General features: G+C 41.6%; 2 protein-coding genes across 9 annotated transcripts in view; one reads left to right on the top strand and one right to left on the bottom strand.

The window, feature by feature from the left end:
• Positions 1-12278, top strand: part of SDCCAG8 (SHH signaling and ciliogenesis regulator SDCCAG8) — a 116604-nt gene extending 104326 nt beyond the window's left edge. For 3 of the 6 annotated variants that reach the window (XR_011327529.1, XR_011327528.1, XR_011327527.1), the window contains one exon: positions 5060-5187. Coding sequence is in view for 3 of the 6 variants with exons in the window: in XM_069800614.1 (XP_069656715.1) it covers positions 5060-5186; positions 7107-7172 (193 nt within the window). In the remaining 3 variants the exon portion in view is untranslated. Of the gene's footprint in view, positions 1-5059; positions 5188-7106; positions 7193-11943 lie in introns of those variants that run through there. The other 3 variants (XM_069800614.1, XM_069800613.1, XM_069800615.1) reach the window with 3 other exon arrangements.
• The window catches only part of AKT3 (AKT serine/threonine kinase 3), a 163285-nt gene continuing 150998 nt past the window's right edge, over positions 12024-24310 (bottom strand). For all 3 annotated transcript variants that reach the window (XM_069800617.1, XM_069800616.1, XM_069800618.1), the window contains exons 13-14: positions 21535-21637; positions 12024-18727 (exon numbers count right to left, since the gene is read on the bottom strand). In XM_069800617.1, the coding sequence (XP_069656718.1) occupies positions 18642-18727; positions 21535-21637 (189 nt within the window). In that variant the 3' untranslated portion in view covers positions 12024-18641. The remainder of the gene's footprint in view (positions 18728-21534; positions 21638-24310) is intronic.

Raw genomic sequence — 24310 nt, 5'->3', positions numbered from 1 at the left:
CCGGGGGCGGCAGGAGCCGCGCCCGCCCTGGCGCTCCCTCGCCGGCGGAGCCGCAGCCCCGGCGCCCGGCGGCGGACCCCCCCCCGGCGGCCCCCGCGGGGAGCCCGGTGGCCCGGGCCTTGCGGCGGGGAGCCCGGCAGGAGGGGCCGCGCTCCGCTGCCGCGGCAACCGGCAGGTGGGGGGTCGCTGGGGTCAGCGGGGGGGCGGCCGCCGCAGCGCAGCGCAGCGCGCCGGACGGGCCGCTCGGTAACAGCCCTTTCGGCGCTGACGGCTGTGCTCTGGCTGGCCAGGAGTAGTTATCGGATTACTTGTATTAAAACCTAATTAAGCTGTGTGCCAGTAAATGCGGCACGGTTATTGGATTCGGTGATTTAGCTGCTGCGGGTCGCTGCAATCCAATCGCGCCATTTCAGCAGATTCGGCTCCGCCGAGTAGAGCGGAAACGTTTTACGTCAGGAACCTGGCTGTACTGAAAGAGTAAATAATCTTTTAATGCCTCTGCCGTGTCAAGGACCGATTGCCGCTGCTGGGTGGATGGACGCTGCCCACAGATCCTTGCATATTAATTTCTTTCAAATCAACCTGAAAACCCAGAGGAGGGCTGACAGGTTGTATCAGCTTTTCCCTTCGCTGCTCGCAGTTGCCTGCGGATTAATGGACCTGTGAGTCCCGCAGGGCAGGGAGCTTGCAGCAGGAGCCTTGTGGGTGCCCCTGCATTAGCAGCGTGTCTTCCTAGAAAGGAAGGAAGCTTTGGGTTTTGTCTGTAGGCTGCAGACAAGGGGACGCTCTAAATGTAACACGGTGGGCGCCAGTCCAGCCTTGTGGTGTTGGATGCAATGGAAGGTTATTCTGCTGGGTGGAATTCAGCCTTGGTGCCAAAGCTCTGCTTTAGGTTTGATGTTTCACATAGTTTCTGCAGGGTCTTGCAGTGGTTGTCTACCCGTAGCTGTCAAAATGGAACAAAACCTATCTATCCTTTTCCATTTCCTTTCTGGGCAGGCTACAGCGTAGCCTAGTTTCCGATCCAAATTTTACTGCTGTACGGAGTGAGAGATGTGGTCTTCTGCAGGTTGTAGCTGCACAAAGTAGCAAGGTAGCTTGGAGCCCTTCTAACATAAAGCTGCATATGAGCTCCAAGTACTGAGAATCAGAGCAAAACGTCTACCTTGAAGCATTCATCACATCTTGGGATGCCTCAATCTCGTTCTTCCTCTGTGGAACCACTTGTCACGTGAAGCTGCTTCTTTCCTGCCTCCATGTAGAAATGGGACTTTTGGTTTAGTGGTTAAGGGAAAATTATTTGTGGGGTATTATTATTACTACTAAATGGGAGCTTATTCCTTAGTGCCAGGTTGTCCTGTAAGTAGTCCAAACGGAACGTGGTTCAAGAGTTACATGTCTTCACCTTGTGCCTTGAAGTAACATGACAGAGCGTGGACTCAGCTCCTGTCCTTCAGCACTCCCAGGCCAAGTTGGAGCAGCCAACCCGACAACCCAGCTGGACAGATCTTGCCACTTTGGTGGAAAAAATGATCTCATTTGGAATGGAGGGCAAGGATACAGTGGTCACTCAGATGCTCAGGACACAGTACACGTTTGCCTGGTAGGTGGTGTTGCCAAAGTGAACGTGGCGACCATGCAACCTCGCTCACTCGTATTAGCAAAATGCGCAGAAGGTTCTGTCACCCAGTTGTAAAAATGATGGCAGGCATCGATGTGCAGTTGTAACATATGGGAGGTACAGAGAATGTGGGTGGAGCTGTTCATTTCTCATCTTGAATCATTTACGAGATCAGCAGGCAGGCCAGATACAATGCATATGGGAATGTGTGGCTGTGCTGCACATGTCACACGTAATAGCAGATACTGTGAGAGGGCCCAGAGCCTGTCCTCGGGAGCTAAATGCACCAGAGCAGGCTGGTAGTCCCAGTGTGCGGACCAAGGGCCAGCTTGGCAGCAGTTTTGGGAGAGCAGACTGGTAGACAGAATTAGGGAATTCACAGACTGAGATCTGCACTGACTAGAACTACTCCCTCTTTTATCCATCATGACCCAGAATTGTAGAAAGGAATGTTATTAACCCTATACTCGAGCACTGGAGATAGATACAGATGACAGAAGTGAAGCTGTGGCCTGCTAGTCAAACCCAGCTCAGTGCCTCTGTCATCTTTCTCCCTCTGCTCAAGGGGACAGTCTAAATGTAACACGGTGGGTGGTGAAGTTACAGAACAGAAAAGCATAATTGAGTAGTATTGCCATAATTAAAGACTTTTCTATTTACAGCAGTTTATCCGAATCACGCTTTGCATGATCTGAAAGGATACAGAGCTTTACAATAGAGCGTGCTAAGGCTTGTATCCAGTAATGTGTTTGAAATTTGCACGGGCTGCCTGAAGTACCTAGTAGAAAGTGTTGTTTTGATGCAAATTTCACATGAGCTGGAAATGACTCCTCTCTGGGTGCCAGAACTGGAGGAAGTTCCTCGCGCTGAAGTGGTGGCTCTTCAGCTGGAGCCTTCTCCCTGCGAGAGCAGAGGCACGCCTGGGAAGGGCCTCTCCTCGGGGCTGCATCAGCAGCGTTTGCTCTTCCAGCTGGAACGGGCCCTACCACCGCGACGGGCAACGCTCATCGTGTTGCTGCAGAGATGTGGGTCGAGGAGGTTATGTACTTACTTATGTCATTAGCTGCCAGCTATAATAATTTTGTGCAAGAGGGTCTCTCAAAGACCGTATGGTTGTTCTTAAAACAGGCTGAAAAACTAGCAGAACGGGGAAGTTATTAACTGAAAGTAGAAATCAGCAGAAACTTCAATTCTAAGGGCCTGAATCCAGACTGTAGTTGGTAGTTGTTGACTCTGGCTCTAGTGCGTGAGGAGGATTTCATAGCCTCAGGCTTTAAATAGGTAGGGCAGCACTGGAGTTCTTCCCTTGGCTGTCCGAAGACAGCACTTCCCAGTTACACCTCCCTACCAGTACTGCTATAAAGTAATAAGTATTCTAGAAATAAAGGACTGGAAGATGTCTTTACAACAGATGAAGCAGCACAGTAAGGTCACATATCCTCCTCAAGTTAAAGGAAATCAATGGCAAAGTAGTGAGCAGAACTCAGCTCTCCAGTCTGAAACTACGACGTCGCCTCCAGCAACCACCACCGTTGTTCTGCACTCCCCGGGAGCAAGATGCTTGTAGAAAAGCTACTATCTTTAAAAACAAAACAAAGAACAGTACAAGGGTGGGGGTTTTGTGGGTGGGAGTTCTGCTTTGCTTTTTTGAAGTTCAATGCCCCCGATACCACCTTTAGTAAAGAAATGAAGCATAAACAGCTCCTGTACCAACACGGTATAGTTTGGAAGGTATAGGGAGTGTGCAGTCAGACAGAGAGCGTCCCAGTCTGTATTCAGTAGACCATCCTGTGCTGTCAAAGCAGAAGTTTTGTTTGCTTCATTGGATGTTTACAACCAGCTGTCGCTGTTTGCAGCTGCATCTAGGTTTGTTCTGATCCCCAGGAGATGGTCCTGCACCTCCTCAAATCCCTTTTGCAAGGAAACATTAGCGGGGTAACGGGACGCTATGAAATATGGGCGTTCAGTGTTTGCTACTTGATTGCTGCAGTTTGATTTCAAGGAAGTTGGCTGGCAGATACAGATCAGTAAATACTGGTTTTGACCTAGATTTTGGCAATCTTGTTTCAGCTAGATTTTCCTAGCTTTTTATCAAGAAATTTGGGGGTGTTTACTAATGCAGTTATTTGAACAATCCTGATTAAGAATGTCGATATTCAGAGTGATTAGCTTAGCTGAGTTATGACAGCTGTACAAGTCAAAACTACCACATGGAGCTGAAAGTAGAAAGATTCAGAAAAATCACATGCCTTATTGTAAGCGTATAACTAATTCCATTAATAACACAGCCTGTATAAGAGATACAACCTAAAAACCTTGTTCAGCTGAAGCTGTATTTCAATATGTTGAGCAAGAAATAGCTTACAAAAGCAAGTGCAAAGTTTAGATCCAGAACTAACCTTGACAAAAACAGAGTCGGTTCATGCTAAGTGCATAGTGTTTAGATGTGTAGGTTTTTCTCTAGAGTACTGTTATTTAAAGACAAGAAGCTTCTAAGATATCTGAAAGGACCTCTAATTAAAGACATTTCTATTTAGAGAGTGAAATGCATTTAATGTAAAAACACAATTTCCAGCTTCTTTGTGTTTACATCCCATGCTCAGGTCCCAAGCAGACTTTTTAATTTTTTCGTGGCAGGAGTAATAAACAGTCACTAGGGACGTAACAAGCCATACCGACTTTTGCAATTAAAGAAGTAAAGGTGCGGTTGCCCTGTCGATAGCAGTGTTGTCCCAACTCGGACACTTGTTTTTCAAGTGTAAGCAAAAGGCCTCTGTGTGTTCTTTCTGATACCTGCCAGCTTGTTCCCTCTGTTTTGCAGCCACCGATGAGGAGGCCCTTTGGAGGGATGGACTTTTAACATCCTTCCCCAGGAATCCCTGTTACACTATTGAAGGATCTACACTAACATGCTTAATTAACACTAAGCTCACTTGAAATAAGTGTTGCATTCTGTAACAAGTTTTGAACATTGACCAGGTTGCAAAGAGCAGTGGACAGAAAACAAAAGTTATTGTCACTTCAGGTCCAGTTTGTCAGGGAGTTGGGGTATTTGGATTTATAATCTGGGCTAGTGTGTGTGTTTCAGGAAGATGGTTATTGAAGCAGCTACAGAGTGTGCAGCTTGCTTAGTTACCTACAGGTATCAGGATGCAGTCCTGCAGTTTTTACTGATGTCACTTAATGGCAAAGCAAATTTGCTGTCATGTCGTGATAAGGCTTCTAAATTGGAAGTGCAAACCTTTAAAAGTGCTTGTTTAAAGTGTGAAGATAAAACATATTGAATGCCCATTCTAGGAGTAATACTTTAGTCTCAGCCTAACCACCAGACCGAACTCTGTCTTCTGGGAGCTGCACCTGCCAGTGCAAACATCAAAGCTTCTACCATGAACTCCAACTTCAGATGCTCTGCAACCCTTTTATCTATTTTTTTTCCAGGTTACAGCAGCTTGACAAGCACTGCCAGGCCACTGCCCAGCAGTTAGTGGAGTTGCTCAACAAACAGAATCAGCTCTTCAAAGAGAAGCAGCTGCTTACAGAAGAGGTGCAGTTTCTGCGAACACAGGTACTGTGCCAAAAGAAAAGAAAGTCTGAGGGGAATATTCTGCAGCTTTAGCAGAGAAATCTGCCAGCAGTCTTATTTCAGCAGTTGGATTTTGTTGCTGCTGTTGTTTTAAATGAGGCATTACTTTCTGAAAAAAAAAAAAAATAAAAATCTATGCAATTGGAAACCGAGACTGGTAGCTGGACCCGAGTCTCACTTAAACCTAAACTAAATGACGGAAGTGTTTTGAAGAAACAATAAACCAGCAGAAGTTATTCTTGGGTGACAGCTTCTAGCTTTCTTATCAGAAGGTTTTGTGTTCCTTTTTCAGAGAAAAGGGAAATCTGTTCTTTAACAGCATTAATGTTTGAACAGTAGCTTGATGTTGATAATTTCTTTGAGCTTTTTGCTGACGTTTGTCAGACTTAAATCCCCCTACCACTTCATGATTCCCCCCCCCAATTTTTAAAAGTCATTTATCTTTCCTGCTGCTCCTTCCAGTCACCCAAGAGTGAGATGGTGAACATGAAATCAGTCTGCCTGAGCACTAATCACTGCACTGCATCTCTAGCAGGACTGACTCTTGGTTCCAGTGGTCTCCAGGAAGCTGTGGCTTCCCGTGGGCTGTTGTTGCTGGGGTTTTTGACCACTGTTCTTCAGTCAGTGCTTTGGGAGAGGGCTGCATGGTTTGTTTTTTTCTTTGTCTTTCTTTTACTTGCTTCAGAAAAAGAAGAGGGAGAACTGACAAGCACAGAATGAGGTTTTCAGTAAAACTATCAAATAATCAAACCCTTGTTTTGTGACTAAGTAAATGAACTATTTCAACCACAGCATGATGTTTCCTAACTTGCAAACTAGTGAGTTTGCCCAGGATAACTGGAGTTCTGTTAACAAGGTAACAAGACATTCAGTGTAGGAAATTTAGTCCAGTAGCACACCTAGCAGTAAACAGAACATGAATCATCTTAGAACTTTAAATCATACTATTTTCCATAGGCGTTTTAGCTGTAGAATTTAGTAAACGTTTAACCTAGGAGAATAAAATCCATACTTTGTTATGCCTTTAATCATGTCAGTGTGTTTGGTTTTACAGGATTTCCTGTTGTAGTAGACAAACTTGGTAGCTCAAGATAGTGTAAGGTTATCAGCATGTAGTAACTACTGGCAAATTTCAGGGCAATCATACTGTTCTCTCTATAAGGTAGTTTAAGAAGGTGATGGTTCAGAAAAGAAAATTAACATTTCTGTTTTAAAGGAAGCACTCTTGGTAATGTGAACAGACTTTACATGGTCCACAGGGAGTTTGTTATTGATAATCTATTTTATCCGGAAGTGAGTGTGCTTTTATTAAGTTGGGCAGAAGTACAAAAATCATACAAAAGAGGAAAAAATCACTCAGATATTATACTTCTATCAGGACTTGACTGGCAAAAGCTTCCTTCTTTATGTTCACTACAAGTTAATTGTGCTCCAGAGGATACTTTTTAACATGAAAACACTCAGAAGAGAAGAATGATATAAAAAAATCATTACAAAATGAGTCCTGAAAATCTATTTGCAGTTATTTAAAGCAACAGGGGTTCTCTGGGAATTGGAATTCAGCCCAAAAGAGCTGCCTGGAATATCAGACAATTGGTTTAAGAAAACTAAAGAACAGTTCACCATAAATGGGAGATTTTAACTACAGAAAGATGTATGTAGTTAGTGTAGAAATAAATTTTTTAAAAAATCAATTGCAGAATCAGTGTTGATCAAAGGTGAAAGTGACATCATATTCCACATTTTACTGTATTGTTCAAGAGTTCTCCTTTATAATCTTTGGGGGGGGGGGGAGAAGTCAATCATACCTCATCTTTTAAAAATGATGTAAAATACACTAACCTAAATGTGCTATTGTATCTTGGAACATAAGCCACTAGTAACTGCAGTTGCATATTTCAGGAAAAAAATGGGATGCAGATCTCAAACAGGACACAGATGGAATCAAGTAAAAACCTGGATGGATAAAGAGAAATGAGCAGAAGTAGGTATTTTTTCTATATCCTATATATAGAGAGAGGGGAGGGAGAGGAAAGGAGGACTAAAACTATTTGCAGATGTGGGCTGAATCTGGCAAACACTTCAAGACAAAAGAGAGAAGTGTTTGAAACATTTTTGGGTTTGAAATTGTTGGAGCTTTTTGTGTTTGTTTTTTTTAAGCACTTAAAAATTTAGGACAAGCACTCCACAGCAAAGACAGGTTTATGTGACAGAATTAAAAAAACAAATCTTAAAAGCTTTAAATTGGAGGGAAAGGGGGACAACTCTTAGGAAGGTGGGAACTTCTAGAAGAACTCAGATTTTACCTTAGGCACTTTTTGGTCTGGCTTATCACTGGGTGTTTGCCTTTTGATTTGGAATTGGTTAGTTTTGTCACTTCCGGTAGTATTTTCCTTCTGAGGAAGCAGAATCCTCTCTATTTCTTCCGAAAGGCTACAATTTATTCTGTAATAGATCATAAAACCTAGTGTCATGTTGAATGAAACATTATATAAATAACTGTATTTGGAGCAGTGCTGTTGCAGTTACAGCACTGCTACATAGTTATAGCTGTTCCTATTGCCTTCTAAGAGTTACTTTTGGGGTGGTTAACTTTAATTTTAAAGTCACAGATTTTAAAATTGCGTCATTTGTTTTAATCTAGCTGACCTAGAGAAAAAAAAAAAAAAAAACACTGACAAACGTATAACCTTCATAGGATTTGTTTTTAAAGCTCAGGTTGCTTCCACTGCAATTTTTATTTCTAGTGGTAGTGTTTGCTGTATGGGGGGGAGGAAGGGAGGAAGGAAGGAAGGAAGGAAGGGGGGGGGAATTAAGAGATCTCTTTAAATCCAGCTACATTCTGGTGTGTTGAGAGTCTGTTTTTCATGGAAAACTCATTTGACACTGTAAGGAAAATTCTGTGTTTTAAAGTCATTGAAAAAAAGTCATCATAAAAGAAATACCTGATCCTACTACATGCTGAATTCCCTTACAGGCAACATGAGTTAAAGGCTTTTAACATCCTTGTTGAAGGAGTAACCAAGACAAATACCACAGTTTTCAAAACATCTTTCTCATTCTCGGCAGTGAATTACATGCTTTTAAAATAATAATGTTAAATCTCCTATTACTGAAAGAAGCTCAGTATTATTTCAGAGTAACTACCTGCCTACAACATGATGAAGATGCTCACACTGTAATTTTCATTTTCGGAGAGCTAAAAAGGACCAGTATGATAATGTGGCCTGACCTTACAACATGGGCTCTGTATTTAATAGATGGCACTAATATTTGGTAATGGTGTAGAGCGTAACTTATTCAGGTCCACGTAAAGGTAATCAAAAGTTTAATTATGGGATTTACACCTCTCGTTTTGAAAGTTTTCTGAAGATTCAAGTTTTGAGTTTCTACCATTGAAAGTCCCTCTTACATTGCAACTTGCTCCAAGTCAGGAGAGCAAGAGATATTTAGCTCCCCTCCTATATAACTACTAAATACAATCAGCGTAGTATAGCAAGCAAACACCTAAACTGAGATTACTGGAGACCTCAGCCCTGCCCACCCAGTATGAGTATGTTTCTGAAAGCTGGGTTGCTCCTCACTTGCAGGATCTGCCTTGCTGTCCATCAGTGTGTGACAGAAATAAGTGTTTGTCCGGGTTGCTAATCCCCTCGCAGACCCCGGCTGCCAAAGGGGTTGCCAGCCAGCTGAGCCAGCGAGAGTGCAGACTGACAGGATTCGGACCTCGGGGATTAACTCCAGCTAGGGCTGTCGTTGTCGTACGCTGCTGCTCTACCTTCCCCCCTGAAGATCTCTTCCTGCAAGCCAGCCCCTCCCTGGCAGGAACCCGTGCTCTCCTGTGCTCTCCGTATGGCTGAGCCACTAAAACCATCTCTTCCCTCATTACAGATGTCCTTTTCACAGTGAGCATGTCTGTGAACAAACCGACTTTCTTTCAAATAGCAGTTGAAGTATACTCACCCATGACTATATTCCCACCCTCGCCCCTCTAGTCGCTCAGTGGGAGGTACTGTCAGAATTACAGCTGTTCCTAAGCAGTGTTTTTTTCTTACATCAGCACGAATTTTCAGTGAGGTCCCAGCAGCCAATGGAGTGCTTGACATGCTCCCAAGTGCCCTGTTTGCCTTTTTTTTTTTTTCATTATATGTTACAGAAGGGGAGCTTTATGTCCAGAAAACAAGTAGCTCGTCCGTCTCTGATGTCAGAAGTGATTCAGGCTGATCCTTACACGGCCCTCAACGGTTCTTCAGGAGACCTGAAGACTGTAGGTTATTGGGGAGAAAGCTTTTTTTTTTTTTTTTTAAGCGTAGTCTTAATGCACAAAAATAGTGCCTCCGCCAGGTGTTTGTAGCAGCTGATGACGTTCCACAGGCAGGGGTTGCTGGTTGTTTTGGGGTGGGTTTTTTGGTTTGGTTTGTTTTTTTAAGCAGGTGAAAGGAAGGTCTTCATTATTCCTTGGATGGAGTTTAGTCAGAGACGATGAGAGTTATGACAGGAGTGGATGGATACAGGTAGACCTCTGCTTGATGTCTTGACTGCCTTGACATGACACTTAAAAGTGCTGCATCACCTAGTATTTAGCTCTTAAGAGTTTGTGAATCTGCAGCTGTAGGAGGCCCGTACCTCCTGTGTGGTGTCTGGCCAGTGGGCAGAGCTGGGGAGCAGCTCAGGATATAAGCTTGGCCCTCCCGAGAGTTCCACCGCGGGTTCTGCAGCTGCGCAAAAGAGGACTGAGGCACCTAAGCAACCCAAGTGCTTTCTAACCAGACAGGAAGCTCGTGGCTCTTCTCCCCTCCGTTATGAGTATAGTTTACAGCAATCAAGCCATTCAGATATCCATGGTTCTGCTCTTACAAAAACTTCCAACCCATGCCCCTAAGAATACCCAACCGCCAGTTAAAACAGATGCCACTGAGGGGAGGAGGGAGTGTCAGGAGGAACCTGGGCAGTCTGTGCTGCAGAGGTCTGCTCACTGAATACCGAAGTACTGCTGGGAGGAGGAGACACTTGAAGATGGGAAAGGCCCCTGCCTATCCAGTGACCAGCTGCCAGTTACTTGGACATTACGAGTGACAGATTTGTGTCCATTTAGTCAGCGAACTGCTTTAGCATCCAGGCTGTTGGATAATGGGGTACACCGAGACTCTGCCAGTATTTGGGCTTTCTTTTTAAAGCGGGTGAGGCCAGGCTGTGGTCAGGTGGAGCAATGCTTACTTTGTCAATCAAGCTGAGGTTCAGCATCTTGCAAAGCATTAGCACTGGGTAACTGGTGATGAAAGACATGTAGGCACCCCAAGGCTTTGGGGTAGAAGTACTGGTATCTGACTGGTTTACGTGCATACAGGCAGGGCTCATGAGACCTTTTTTGTGGCTGTAGGTGACAAGAAGAGGAGAACGACAGCTTTTGAATTAGATGCATATATGGCAGTATGACATTTCCAGGGTAGAAACGTTTTGAAGTTTGGTGGTACGAAATGCTACTGTCTGAAAAAGGGTGCCTAAAAAAAAAGGGCGGGGGGGGGTGTCTCTCTACCTCGCTTTTGTAGTGAGGAGGGAGAGCAGTGAGTGAGCCTGCCAGGCTGTCAACTGGGCCAGCAAGGGCAGCTGCCTGGCAGAGGCAGGGGCTGGTTGGGGATATTGTAAGACACCCACAACAGCAACAATTGCCAGGAGACTTCTTCAGGAGGTGAGTGTTTGGGCAGCTTTTTGCCTTTTTAATCTTCTGCCAGTGCTCAAATGCTGGCCATAATGCCAGGGGTTACGGCGCCATGGAGTAGGTTTCCTCTGGCTGTCACTAACACGGAATTTAAGCCCCAAGGCTTTCTGTGGCCGTAGTTCATTTTTCCTTGCACTGGTTGCAGGCACAACTGTAGCAGTTGGTGCTGGTGCATGTATTTTCGGGGAAAAAGTACCATGTTATTGTTTTTAATTCTTTAATGAACTGCAGCTTCATAAATCTTTTTTAACTCAGCCCTAATTGCCTTACCAACTAAGGGCGGCGAGGGGTGTGTGTGGAAGCAAAACCCTTTAGTCTTCTAATGCAAAACCAGCCAAAGTAGAAAGTTTATTTTTATTTGAGGTCATTTACATCTCTTAAATCCAAATTTTAGAACTCCAGTGGCTTAACTCTAGGTGGCTTCCCCAGCTTCAATAGAGTTTGATGTCTCACTCTGAATTCAGTCCTGAAGTGCTACTGAGGAAGCACAAACAATAGCTATGCAAGAGCTTCGAAACTGCAAATTAGCCTTCCCACCAGAGGTTTCCTACCAGCACCCAGGCCCCAGCTTCCCGTTTTGCTGCAGCTGCCCACCCCACACACACGCTGTACAATTCACAGTAAACACTCTCTGGCACAAACCTGCCGCCTCCTTCCTGGAAAGGAGAAGGGGCAGGATCACAGACGTGCCCCAAAACAAGAGCTCAGTTATTTACTGCTAAACATGAGCCATGTCTAAAGCTCATGGAGATCCTGTTTTTCAGAAATCAAATAGCTCTTGTTCTTGCTACCTGTAAGACTTCTGATCTTAGAAAGAGGTGAGGACAGCAGGCCTGCAGGAAGCACAGGCTTTGAAACAGCGCTTGTTTACATTGCATTACCACAGTCTTAACCATTTCTGTACTTCTCTTCTAAGAACTCGTCCGCAGGCTGAAGTGACACAAATAAGAAACACAAGCAACGCGATACAGGCTACTTACTTACTTACTTCTTAACACACCCGTCTCTTTTATCTTTCAGGTCTGCTCTGCACCTGGCTGAACCTTGTCTGAGGCTCACCCAAAGACACCTCTGCAGAAAGCAGGCACGCTTGCTGGCTAATTTCAGTTGGTTTCTATTTAACTACAGAATTACAAATATTTTGAAGCCTTTCCAGCCTACCAAACTTCCTAGGAAGACAGCTGAGATTTTTCTGAAAAGACTAGGCTTGCAAGGCAGTTCTAACAGCTATTACGTAGTGTGAACTTATCCATAATTTGTACGATTTTTTATATACTGTTTTTATCTATTTTTATAATTGAACATAGATGTCTTATTTACAGACTGAAATACCAATAAACTTAATTGGATTCTTACTTTTCTTGTTCTGTCCTTCTGAATTCAAGGGAGAGCATGTGCATGGGGAGGAGGGAGAAGGGGGGCTGTTTGTAAGTCCTGCACAAGCACGCTGCCCTCCTCTTTATAACCTCATTACCAGAATCTACCTGGGAACTTTCTTTTTACAAGGTATTTGTCACTTTTTATACAAAAGTGGGAGTCCCAATAACTACTTATCCATCAGAAAAGCCCAAGAATGGTTGAAAAATATTCCATATAAAGTGGAAGAATTTCCATGAGGCAAGTTTGGATACAGCCTTTAAGGGAAAGGAACCCTTAGTACAGATTAGCCTTGAAGTTGAGGTGCCTGGCTCTCAACACTGAAGTGGTGATGCTAGACTGTTCCACCAGCAAATATTTAGCAGCCTCAGGGATGGGCACCAGCTGAACTTGGCTTCAAACTCTTGAACTGAAAACATTTGGAGGATGCACGGGGAGGGGTTTTTTCTGGTTAACTGTGCACTTCTGTTTTTAAAAGTTACTTTCCAAATACCAGACTGTTTCAGAAAGAATGAATCTTTTGCTAACTAGTGCAGGATAAACTAAGTATGTACATACTTAAGAAAAAAGTTTCTACATCTATTATCTTCAGTGTGGCAGTAGAATGCACTAGTAAAGGTGAAAACCAGTGCAAAGGAGTTCTCCATTAATAAAGCGACCTCAGCCAGCATGAACACATAAAATGTAACAAAACTAGGAGTAACAACAGATGCAATAAGTTACCATTTGCTGTGGGACACAATCTTTCCTTCCCTTGTATTTTAAGAATTATTAGTGGTACAGCCCTAACATCAAAGTGGTTTCTCCTCCCTATTTCAATTTCCTGCCATATTAAACTGCCAAACACATCTGATCGCCTCCCTGAACTGCTTCACCAGTATGACAATAAACATGCTTAAAATGGCCTCAGGACTTTAGGGACAAGAAAGCCTGATGAAGAAAAGTCCTCTCTAGTTGAACTCTGGGTTTTCCACAGTAATCAGGCTGACAATTTTTTAAGTGTCAGTAGTTTATAGATGGTTACACAGGTAAGAATATACATTTATCAATTTAGCAATATGCAAACTTTTTTTTTTAATTTATTTTTTATTATTCCACAGCATAAATCTGTGTTGAAATAGGAGAAAGCACCCATAGGCTACGCGTGCACAGGAACTTGGGCACCTAGCCCCAACACTTTGGCTTCACTGAGATCCTGGAGCTGCCCTGCCCCGGCCCGAGGCACAGCTGGACCCTCAACCTTTCTGGACCAGCCTCACCTACCAGGTGGCTTCTGGTGGCTGCGTGCAGAGCACAGCTGCTGGCCACCCGCCTGCACAGACCTGGCTGATTTCAAGGAAGCATCCTGGGCTGCGAGTAGACCCAGCTGGAAGGAGGTTTTCATACTCATCCCAGGTGTAGGCTCAATTCATTATGTTGCCGGGAGTCTAGAAGGAATCGGGTTCCCCGCAGCAGCTACTCTACTTTGTAGCAATTAATTACTCATTAAGCACAGAGAGCACCAGGTCTACCTGTCTGATGTTCCCCTCCCCCCGGCCCTGCTTCTACTTAGGCACAAAACACTTGGTTTTACAAAGTTTACACACGTCAGACCAGGCGATCAAATCCAGGAAATCCCACGTCCGCTGCCAGAGGGTGATATCGCGACATGGGACGCAGCCTGACCAGACAGTCCTGCTGCTGCTGCAGCCCAGTCCTGGTCACTCCTCTCCCAGTATCTCTGAACTAACGAACGGCTGGCTGGCTGGCTGTCTCACGCTCTTTCCTATTGCAAGGCGGGGGAGAAAAAAGAGAAGGAAAAAAAAACCCAACCAAAAAACCTGAGACCTGGATGAAGCACCTCTACTCCAGGGAAGGATCCGTGTCTGAGATCTGAGCTAAAACGCAGATGACCGACTGCTTTAGGGACACTCAGCCCTCCTGAGCGGCTGGTTCCAACAGCCCTGGACCAGCTTGCGGGCTTCAAAGAGTCCCACTGCGAGGTGCCCTGCAAATCCCACCTTCCCATTCCTTCCTCTCCTTACCCTAACACATTACCTAGCTATGGGATATGAGGCTCTGACTTTCATTAGATGACAAATCCCTTAAATCGTGGGTGTTCTGACAGGAACACAGCCCTGTGTAATCATTACTTGAAAAGCGTAATCCAAATTTACTTTTGCAAGTGACATACACCTCGTAGAGTTAACATGAACCACCTGTATGGAAATAGCCTTGGTCCAAAGCACAGATACATCTTGCTCAGTCATAAAAACTTTTTTTTTTTGACAATACTGTAACTTAATAATTTACAAGCTGAAACTGATCACCCAGTATTTGAGATACGTCACAGTGAGTTACAGTTATCACTAGGACTTCACAGCAAATAAAACTTGTAACTAAACATGCACAGATCATTATATATACAGTGATAAAAAAATAACGATGTACATTTTCTTGTAAGAAGAAATTAAGTAAATTCTTTGTGCATTTCAGGATTGAAACATCTAACCTATATAAAATTACTTTAAAATATGAAGTAAATATTTAACCCAAAACTCGAGAAATCTTTTGTAATCTGCAATATAGCCTTCTCATTTCCGTTTTTCTTTCTCTGACACAGAACAACTTAGGAATTTTATCCTCTAAGATATTTAATAGTAATGTGCAGATATAAAAAAATACGTCCTTTGTGGCAAGCTTGAACATATATATATATATATTTACAAACCTCCAGAACAAATTAGCATTAAAAAACACAGAAGTAGCAGATTGACATAGTGCTTTATTTAAGCTGTCTGTACGAAGGAAAATAATGTGCATCCCTATCATATACGTGTAAAAATACTAAGGATGTACAGTGTACAAAAACAGTTTCTTGTAGTTATTTCACATCCTTGTGGGTCATATACTTAAGGAAATAAACAGTTTAAGTATGACCAACAGTAATACGGTTTCTTGGGTTCATAGTTGTGTCTGCTTAATATCCTTAACCATATGACTAGATCTTGCATGGATCTAATGAAAGAACTAGCAAGGTCAAGAAATGTCACAAACTCTAAAGCTACAGGGAGGTAATTCAATTACCAATTTAGAGGTTTTTATTTAAATAAATACTTTACATTTCATGCTTGCCTGTAATGCACTACCAGGAGCAAGATAAGGAAATTCTACTGTAGACAGTACAAACAGTAGCAGCAAAGTGTGTACATTGAGGTGTAATATATAGACCCTGCAGTTAGTAAGGAAAGACCTTACTTTTGTACTCTAGGAGAAGCACATGGCCCCTGCAAGAACAGTCAGCTTTAAGAAGCTGCAAGTAAAGATGGAAAAAAACATAAAACAATACTGGAATAAATGTTCTTTAAGCAACAGGAATGTACTGGGAGATGGGTTAGTGTGGAAAGCGAAGCTGTGTGCAAAACTGCCAAAATCCTAACAGAAATGACCTATTTCCTCCGAGATGGCTGCAGTACAAGAGGGCATACTGTACATCATGGAAGTCAGTACAAGCTGGAGTCAAAGTCTGAAATGTACTGTGCTCGAAAGGCTCGCCAAGGTAACCAGCCACCACCTCCTGTCCAAATCCAACCACAACTGCGAACAGCAAAAGAAGAGCTTCAAAAGTTTCTCTCAGCACCACTCGCCCATTTGTCTTTCATCCATTTCTAACACTGGTAAGAGAGAGAATCCCCCAACCCCGGGCGGCACGAAGTGGCTGCTGACTCTCTCTCTAGCATAAACTTGATCAATGAATGTTTTGGAAGGCAGACAATACAATGCAAAGTGAAGTCTTAAAAGGTTTTAAAATAATTCACTGACAGATATTTACTGCAAACCGCATTCTAACTAGCTACGCGATGGTGAGCTAACCACAGGGTTTCTTCTGCACACAAGGAACGGCTGGCCAGAGGCACGGTGCCAGTTGGTCATTAGCTAGAGGTGCCCTGTGTCAAGAAACTTATTGCTATTACAAGCTGAAAACACAGGGGGAAAAACACACAGGCATATAACACAGATTTTGAATCACCATAGTTTTAGTCTGTAAGTACGAGGCCTTTGCAGAGAACTAATTAATGCCCATCGGTTACTTCAGTCACTCACTCACTGTGTCAGCGTAGACACCTCCACACTACCGGTGCGGAACAGACCTGCAACGCATTTGCTGTGCTCCTCTCTCTCTGCAGAGGGATAATCTCTACACGTTTAGTGTTACAAGGTGACAGAATGAGATCCTATGTAGTTAGAATATACATCATGATACATTGCTGACTGATTATCCATCCACTACTGAACATAAAACACAAAACATGAAAAATTGTCTAAATTAGTCTGCGTCTTTAGCTGCCTTGCTAAAAATGCCCATCTACCCCTTGACCGTCCCAGCACATGCACTGCCAGCAGTGGGCTTCATGCTAGGGCACTCAACCTTCCACATCAAGAGGCTAAGGCATCTGCTTAGGAACATCTCTCCTTTCAGACTCATCTACTCATTCACACAACGCAACCAGTAATACTCTGCGATATCACAGTCTTCATGGGAGCTAACAAGATCCGAACACAGAGATACTTCAAATGATAATCCTGTGGAGTCGGGGTTTTCAGATGTCGTTAGCAAGGGCACGTGCATGCTATCGCTGCACGGCGTCATGTCCCGACTCCTAGCACCAAAGGGTTTATTATTAAGATTATCATTGCTGAAGATCAAAGCTAAAGTTTATGCACATGTTCTGTTAGACACAGACCTTTGGAAATGGAAAGACATCCTCCTACCAGTGGAGCATTTCTCGTGATGTTTTAAATTCAGTCAATCGGGTACCACGGTAACATGCTGGGTTTCGGGATTCTTTTGGTTGAGGGTGAACCTTCCTTGAGAATGGCTGATCCCAGAAATTTACTATTTTAATTATTAAAATAAAGTGCTTTTCTTGTAATCAATATGGTCTCATTGTTCAAATGCAATTCCTTCATATAGAACAGAAATTTTCTATTGTGCTGTCAGGCTCTTACATTACATTTATCCTCAACGGAGCATAAGATGTAGGGGTTTTGTCTGTCTGTTTTTAACCCTTTGGCACATGAAGTTGGAATTCCTCACCTCCACTGCCAAACAATTAAAAGACAGTATTTCATTCACAAAAATCTGATTCTAAGCAGTATGTACAATTTCAGAGCCTTGTTAAAATTTCCACATGGGAGAAAAGTGCATTATTCCCTTCAGCTTGTACAGTCCTTCCATATATTACAAAATTAACTGCTATAAGCCTGTTCTATCCAAGATGTAGCAGCATTTGCAAACATGACACATACAATCCTTATCTCTAAAAATAAATACTACCGCAGTATAACCAAAAAAAAAAAAAAAAAAGAATATTCAGAGTTAAACACCTGGAGAAAAAGCTAATTCACAAACTCAAAATAAAAACAAGTAAGGCAAACACCTGTTTACCTTGGTGCACACATTTTGGTGAAAAGCAATACCATTATGCCTGTCTACATTCTTCAGCCATCAGAGGTGATGTATATCATGAAAGAAAAAGAAAAGCATGAGAAAGATGTTATCTGGTGCAAATTATAAGACCCCTTAAACAACTTCAACTGCTGCTTTTATGCCTTCATTTCTTGCATGTATAATGTTCGATTCTCCATGATTGCACATGAACCTGGAAGTTCTAAGTGGCAGGCTGGGTGAGCCCAGCCCTTCTGCTTCTTCTGTAGTATCCAACAGTAATTAAAAAATAATATATATATATATATTTATATATATCAACAGTTTAAGTCCTTCTCTCAAACGTTTCCCAAACAAATTCCAGCCAGATGTTAATGACAGAGACCTGCTTCAAGTAATGATATGCCTAACAAAAACCTTGCATATGTACATCACCACCCCTATGTTTCCTTGTTCTAACCAGCACAAACAGATGCAAGAAAATGTTATAGACTAGTCTTTTTAGACTAATTACAATTTTGATTCATCTTCTGGAAGAAGATAAGCTGGACCAACACGTTTTTTGTTTAGCCTCCACTGTGAGGAAAAATAGATGACTACTTGTGCACAAAGTGTACAATGCTGAAGTCAAGTCATCTACCTTCAAAGAAACTGTTAGTTAACTTCTTGACGTTGCTATTATACTGAGACTGTGGGCAGCAGCAACAGCAGGAGAGCGTAGTAGAGAAAATCTCATATTTCATGCAAAACCAAAATGGATTTTAGGTAGGTTTGGGAAAGAAACTTGTTCAATTTGGAATGGTCTCTGAAAGTGCCCCTGCTATCTTAAATAGTATCTAGTACTGGTGGTGATGTTCAGGAATCATTTTCAGTGATAAACCTAAGATGACAGTGAAGCAGCAGAACAAAAAAGTTATTCTCGTCCACTTGCAGAGTAGGAAAACTGGGGGAAATGCGGCCGTCTCTCATTGTCCATGCAGTCCATACCATCCTCGTCATCTGTATTATGGGAGAAGTTCAAAATGTCATTATATTTGCAACAAAATTTTATTATTCACCTCATACACAGTACATCTTTCAGGGTTCAGTGCTGAAGTTAAAGGCTCAAGTTAAAGTAAGACTTCAGTCACATAAGCTTATTCTTATACAATAGAATGATGCTCACTGAAAGGATATCCTTTCAATAAATCACCATTTATTTCAGGGCAGGGTGGTTTGTTTGTTTGTTTGTTTGATTATGACTACCACCTGAGAACTTCAGTCATCACTACCTGTTCTAGGCTAATCAAAATGTGCCAGCACATCTCGCTTCTGGTAGCACAGACGCCAATTGCTGATTGAAGCAGCCAGTTGTCATTGTTTTGTAAGCCGAGTTCAGAAAATTATAATCCTACTGTAGATATATTTAAATATTCCTCCATTCTGAAGGGAGTTAAAGGGAAAAACAGCTACAAAATGAACAATTCATGCAGGTTCTATGTGTTTCAATTCTTACATATTATTTTTTAGTCAACAATTTATTTTTACAGTATTTACTGAGATCAGAGGAAACATGGACTAAGCCAAATTCATAAATATTTTTATTTACATAACTCCTGCAGTGCCAATGGAAGCCAGGCACCAGATGTTGCCTAACTCTGAGAATTTGGATCTACATTCTCACATTGATTTTTTAACAGTGCTTATCCTTAAAGACTTGTATTGAAACTGTTATTCTAACGATGTATTTATATGCAACCTTTCTGAAGTATGTATCTCTTGTATCTTCATATATTCTACATATAAAAACTAGAGTTAATGCAGGTTTGAGCAATTGCTATGATTAGGCTGCTTGACTTCAACAGTGCCTCTCAGTTCTGTAACTTCAAATACAATCTCCCTTTTACGCGGTCAGTTTAAATTAGGTTAACGTACAGAGCTTGTTTGTTTTGCTATCAGTTTGATTACTGTAGATACAAGATATAGTTTCAATATTCACTCAGCGTGATTTGTAAAACTTCGATATCTAAATAACTGGCCTAAATATTATGAAAATTATGTCTATAACTATAAAAGATCTTTAGTTCAGCAGTAACTTTCTGATACACAGTTACCAATCCTCTATCCCTAAAGCATATTTTAACCCCTTTTTGCATAACCACATCAGACGGAGGTGATACCATATTGTAGATAATACAATTACTTGTAGATTTTAAAAGAAAAATAATTAAAAATCATTTCCTGTTGCAATATCCAGAAAAGGGAAAACCCCACATGGTCCTTGAACCACTGCAGTTCACTAAAAATGGCAGCAGTTTTCCAGATCTACTCAGCACAAGAGAAAATTCACCTTTGTGCTGCTGGCAGTGATACTTACCACTGCCTCAGGTGATCTCTGCACTGCCGCTGATCACCACCCCCCATTTCATTATTCTTATGACTGGGGGGGGGTTGCAGCCCGTGCTAAGTTTCATGCTGCAGCAGCCAGACCATTACCACAGGCCAAGATAGGTACTTCAGGTAGGTAGGTCGTTTCCCTGCATTGGTACGGATCACCTGCTCTGAATGCAATACATTTAAGGCTGAAGTCTTGGTAGCATACACATATTTTGTATTGCTTCAACCTTCAATGGATAAATCGCCATTCTCATTGCATATGTGGAGTTTCAAGAGATGAGGACTTTATGATATTGAATCAACAGGCTCCAAGTTAATCCAAATTTTAGCAAAATTTTTTCGAATTACAAATACGAACAAATTCTTATCAAGATAGATGGGAGAAGAAAGGGTTATTTTTATCACAGCAGGAAGACTTAAAATCACTTAAATGACTGTGTTCAAACACTAAAAATGCAAAATCGAGAAAATACTTCAGATCTATACACCAACAGAAAACTGCAGCTAAACCTGGGAATCCTAAAACACAAAAAAATGAGCTAGATCTATGAAAGGGTAGTCAACCTTAACTATAGCCTTTATTGTCTACCTTTGTGACCCTCCTTTCCCATCCTCCAATTTAAAAAAAAACAAACCCCAAAAAATCTCACGGAAAGAAAATTCATTCAAGAACTCAGCAGCAAGATTTTACCTGTTCTGGCTTGGTAAGTAACTCTGTTAAGCCCTAGCTTGGCCGATCAGATCACGATTCTCGTGTGTGTAGCAGAAGATGACAAAAATACAAACTGTGGTGAAATTACATTCACTCCAACAAAGGAGCTCTGTGCAAGGCCCAGTACAGCAGTTACTTCTGTATTAGTAACTTCTTTTAAGAGCTCTGCTGAAGCACAGGACTTGATAGGAAATTTAATTTTCCATTGATATCTACACAAGAGACATCCACTTGTCTCTGGCAGCTCTTTTTTTTCCTTTTGGTCTTCAAAATATTTTAAAATATGCCTAACTCACTAAACCTAAACAACCCACTGAAGCCACTAGCAGTGTCCACATGCTTAAAGCAGGGTCCATGTTCCAGGTACTTTGCTGAACTGGGACTTTGACTGCCAACCAGCAAACATTTGAAGCTGGTGTTTTCTCTTATTTAAAAAGAAAAGAAAACAGAACAACTGAACCAAACAAAAACAAAACAAAAAAAACACACCAAAAACGCCTCTAAAACCCAACCCAGAGTGATCTAATATTCTAAGTTTTGTAATTACTCCTTCTTTAAAAGAACACTGTCATTGAGAGTTACTCTTACACACTTCGATATGAAGATTTTTATTAGTAACAGTAAGAATAGTTTTTCCATTCAAACAGAAAAAACCTTACACAGTGCTTTATTATAAACATTATTTTTAAGTTATACTTATGCATAATTTCTGACTTACATTTTTCAGGCGGTGTTATTGTAATAGTCTGAGCTGTAAATTCTTCATCAAAATACCTGGTGTCTGTCTCAGATGTCACTTGAGGTTTAAAAGGAGGTACAAGCTGAAAGGGACCAAGAAACAAAATAAAATTACTATACCTGAAACCAGCCAGATTACTACCAGGAAAACAAGTAAGTTATTCTTTTTCCTTACACCCCAGATCAAACCAGTAGGTCCATGGAGAGGCAGCTGAGTCTCTAACTTCTGGTAAGAGATAGAAGCCATTAGAGTCAATCCCAAAAATACTAGTTCAGAATCTAGCTAATAGCACAACATGGCTAAATGCCAAGTGTCACTCTCACATGACTTGCAGATAAATTGAGCTGCATAAAGATAATTACCTAGAAACTCTTCAGGCCATTCTAATTACCTGCATAGATGTCAGGCAAAGGCACCTCTAGATACTTCACCGCAACTGGGTGGTATAAATGGCTAAGGCAAAAAGGACTACACAGAGGGCATAGTTAAGCACGATGCTTTTTTTTTTTTTTTTTTTTCCCCAGGGTTAAGGCCTACATCTGAACTTACCTTTAAATGAAATTATGTGAATGTAAAAATAAATTTTGTATTTGAAAACAGGCCACTTCATGCTTAAGTGAGTTGCTGGGTCTAATCCTGCCTACTGCTTTCATAGTACAGTGCAGTATTTCCCAACAGCAAATCAGCAGTATTTGCTCACAGCTCACAGGCAGGACTTCCTTGGTCCTCTTTTGAACCACCCTTGCTATCTACCTTCTCCTCCAGAACAACTGCCTATAGGCCAAAGATTTTAACTGGAAGGCATATTCAGTATGGAATATCACACTGCATGATGCCAGTCCAAAATGATAGAGCAGTTTAGTGTGTATGATATTGCAAAAAGGGGGTGGGTGGGCGTGACAACGTTTTGGTTTATACCTTGGAGCCCTTCGGTGTTATCTCTTCATATGCAATTAAAATACACACCCTGAAGATAGTATATCAATTTCCCATTCTATATAGCAGGTTACATTATGGCTCACTGATACTGTCAGAGCTTGTATGTGGTTTTCACTAGTTTCATGTTCTCTCTCTCCTCAACTCCAGAACACCAACACCAAACCATTAATTTGTTCATTTACCCACAGCAAAGGAAGCAGAACCGCTGTTAAACCCCCTCCCCTCACCAAGTTCAATGCACTAGACACAATTTACGATACACGATGTACACTGCAGAAACTCTTCTTTTTGATGATAATTTTTTACAATACTAAGAATCTTCCTTGTTTTACTATGTTCAGTGCATAAGATTATTTTTTTCTATATACAGCTTGGAGAGATCTGCATGAACTGGTGAAATGTTAGAAGCAGCTCTGGATCTCAGTGCTAACCAAAGGAGACTAACCAATACACAAATAGAGCCATCCAAAAACCAAAAAAGCTAGCCTGCCCTATGAGGACTAGACTGTGTAAGTACGTAGTGCTGCACAACTGGCCAAAGAAAGAAGGCTTTCAACAAGATGTTCTTCACAGTAGGTCTCTATCCAGAAAATTATTAATTCCTTATACTTCACAGTTTTGGATGAGGCATAAAAGATTAAAATGTGGTAAAGTGCATAAACAGGGCACTTAAACAGCGAGACAACAGAAAAAAAAAACCTAAACAAAAGCACGGGTAGGTGCAAACACTCACATAAAACCTCTCTCCATTTTTTATCGCCATTACAAATGTATCCATAAACTCCCATTGTTTCCAAATCCAGGTTGAAAACTGCCACCCAGTTCTTTTCAAGTCTTACCTCTGGCATAGGACATATTACACTGACAGCTGGCAACATGAAAGCCATGTTAGCTGGAGAAAGATACCTCCACTGTACTTTGCAATATGAGAACCACACCAGAACACTGGGTGGTTCTTTGGACATGGGATTCTGCTGCCATCCCTCCCAGGATACACCTACAAGTCCTTCAGCATTACCCTTTATTCAACAACTTGACTCTCTTCTCCCTGCAATAGTTTATTTGGCATTTTGAGTATATACTAAGAGCTCTATTTTATCTGATCCAAATCTTCAGTAACAGTCCAAGCAGTTATTAAGGAAATATAAATCTATCACTTGCATATACTTAAAACAGTACAATAAATCTGATTAATACTTTTACAAAACTAAATTCAGTCTTCCCTTACATTTTCCTGAATGGAAAACATAAAACAGCAGAGGAGTATTTGAAGTAAAGGTTTGTGGCATTGTAGGATAAATGCTTAAGGAGTTAACATATATAAACTCAACATCAGAAGAATCTTTCAGGTATAAATCCAGTTACATCCCATGTTTAAAAACAAAGTATTCTGTTTTATTGTACAAATTCCTGCACTTTATGAAAATTATTTTTATATGCATCCTGGCCATCCCAATCAATTCTGCACTATTAAAACAGAATTCCAAAGTTCTATGACCCCCTAGCAAAGCAGCCACATAATTCCTAAGCACAGAGTTACTCCAGTGGAACATCCCACGCTGCCATTTTTTCTGTCTCAGAGAATAACACTCAAAAAGTCAAAAAAAAAAAAAAAAAAAGAAAAAAAGATTACAAGAAGACAAGTAACATACTCTACTCAAGGCCAAGTGATCACCACTGCTCATCTTTTTAAAAGATGCTTTGAAGTAAACACTAGATAAATTCAGTATGCAAAAAATCCATTAGAAAACAGGTTTGTAACAATTTTACTACTTCCCCGACTGGGATCATTTTTCCAGATCAGAAACAGAAAACG

The sequence above is a fragment of the Haliaeetus albicilla genome, chromosome 13 (genome assembly GCF_947461875.1).
Source record: "Haliaeetus albicilla chromosome 13, bHalAlb1.1, whole genome shotgun sequence".
NCBI lineage: Eukaryota > Metazoa > Chordata > Aves > Accipitriformes > Accipitridae > Haliaeetus > Haliaeetus albicilla.
The sequence above is the reverse complement of the archived record's forward strand: the minus strand, read 5'-3'. Positions and strand labels throughout refer to the sequence as shown.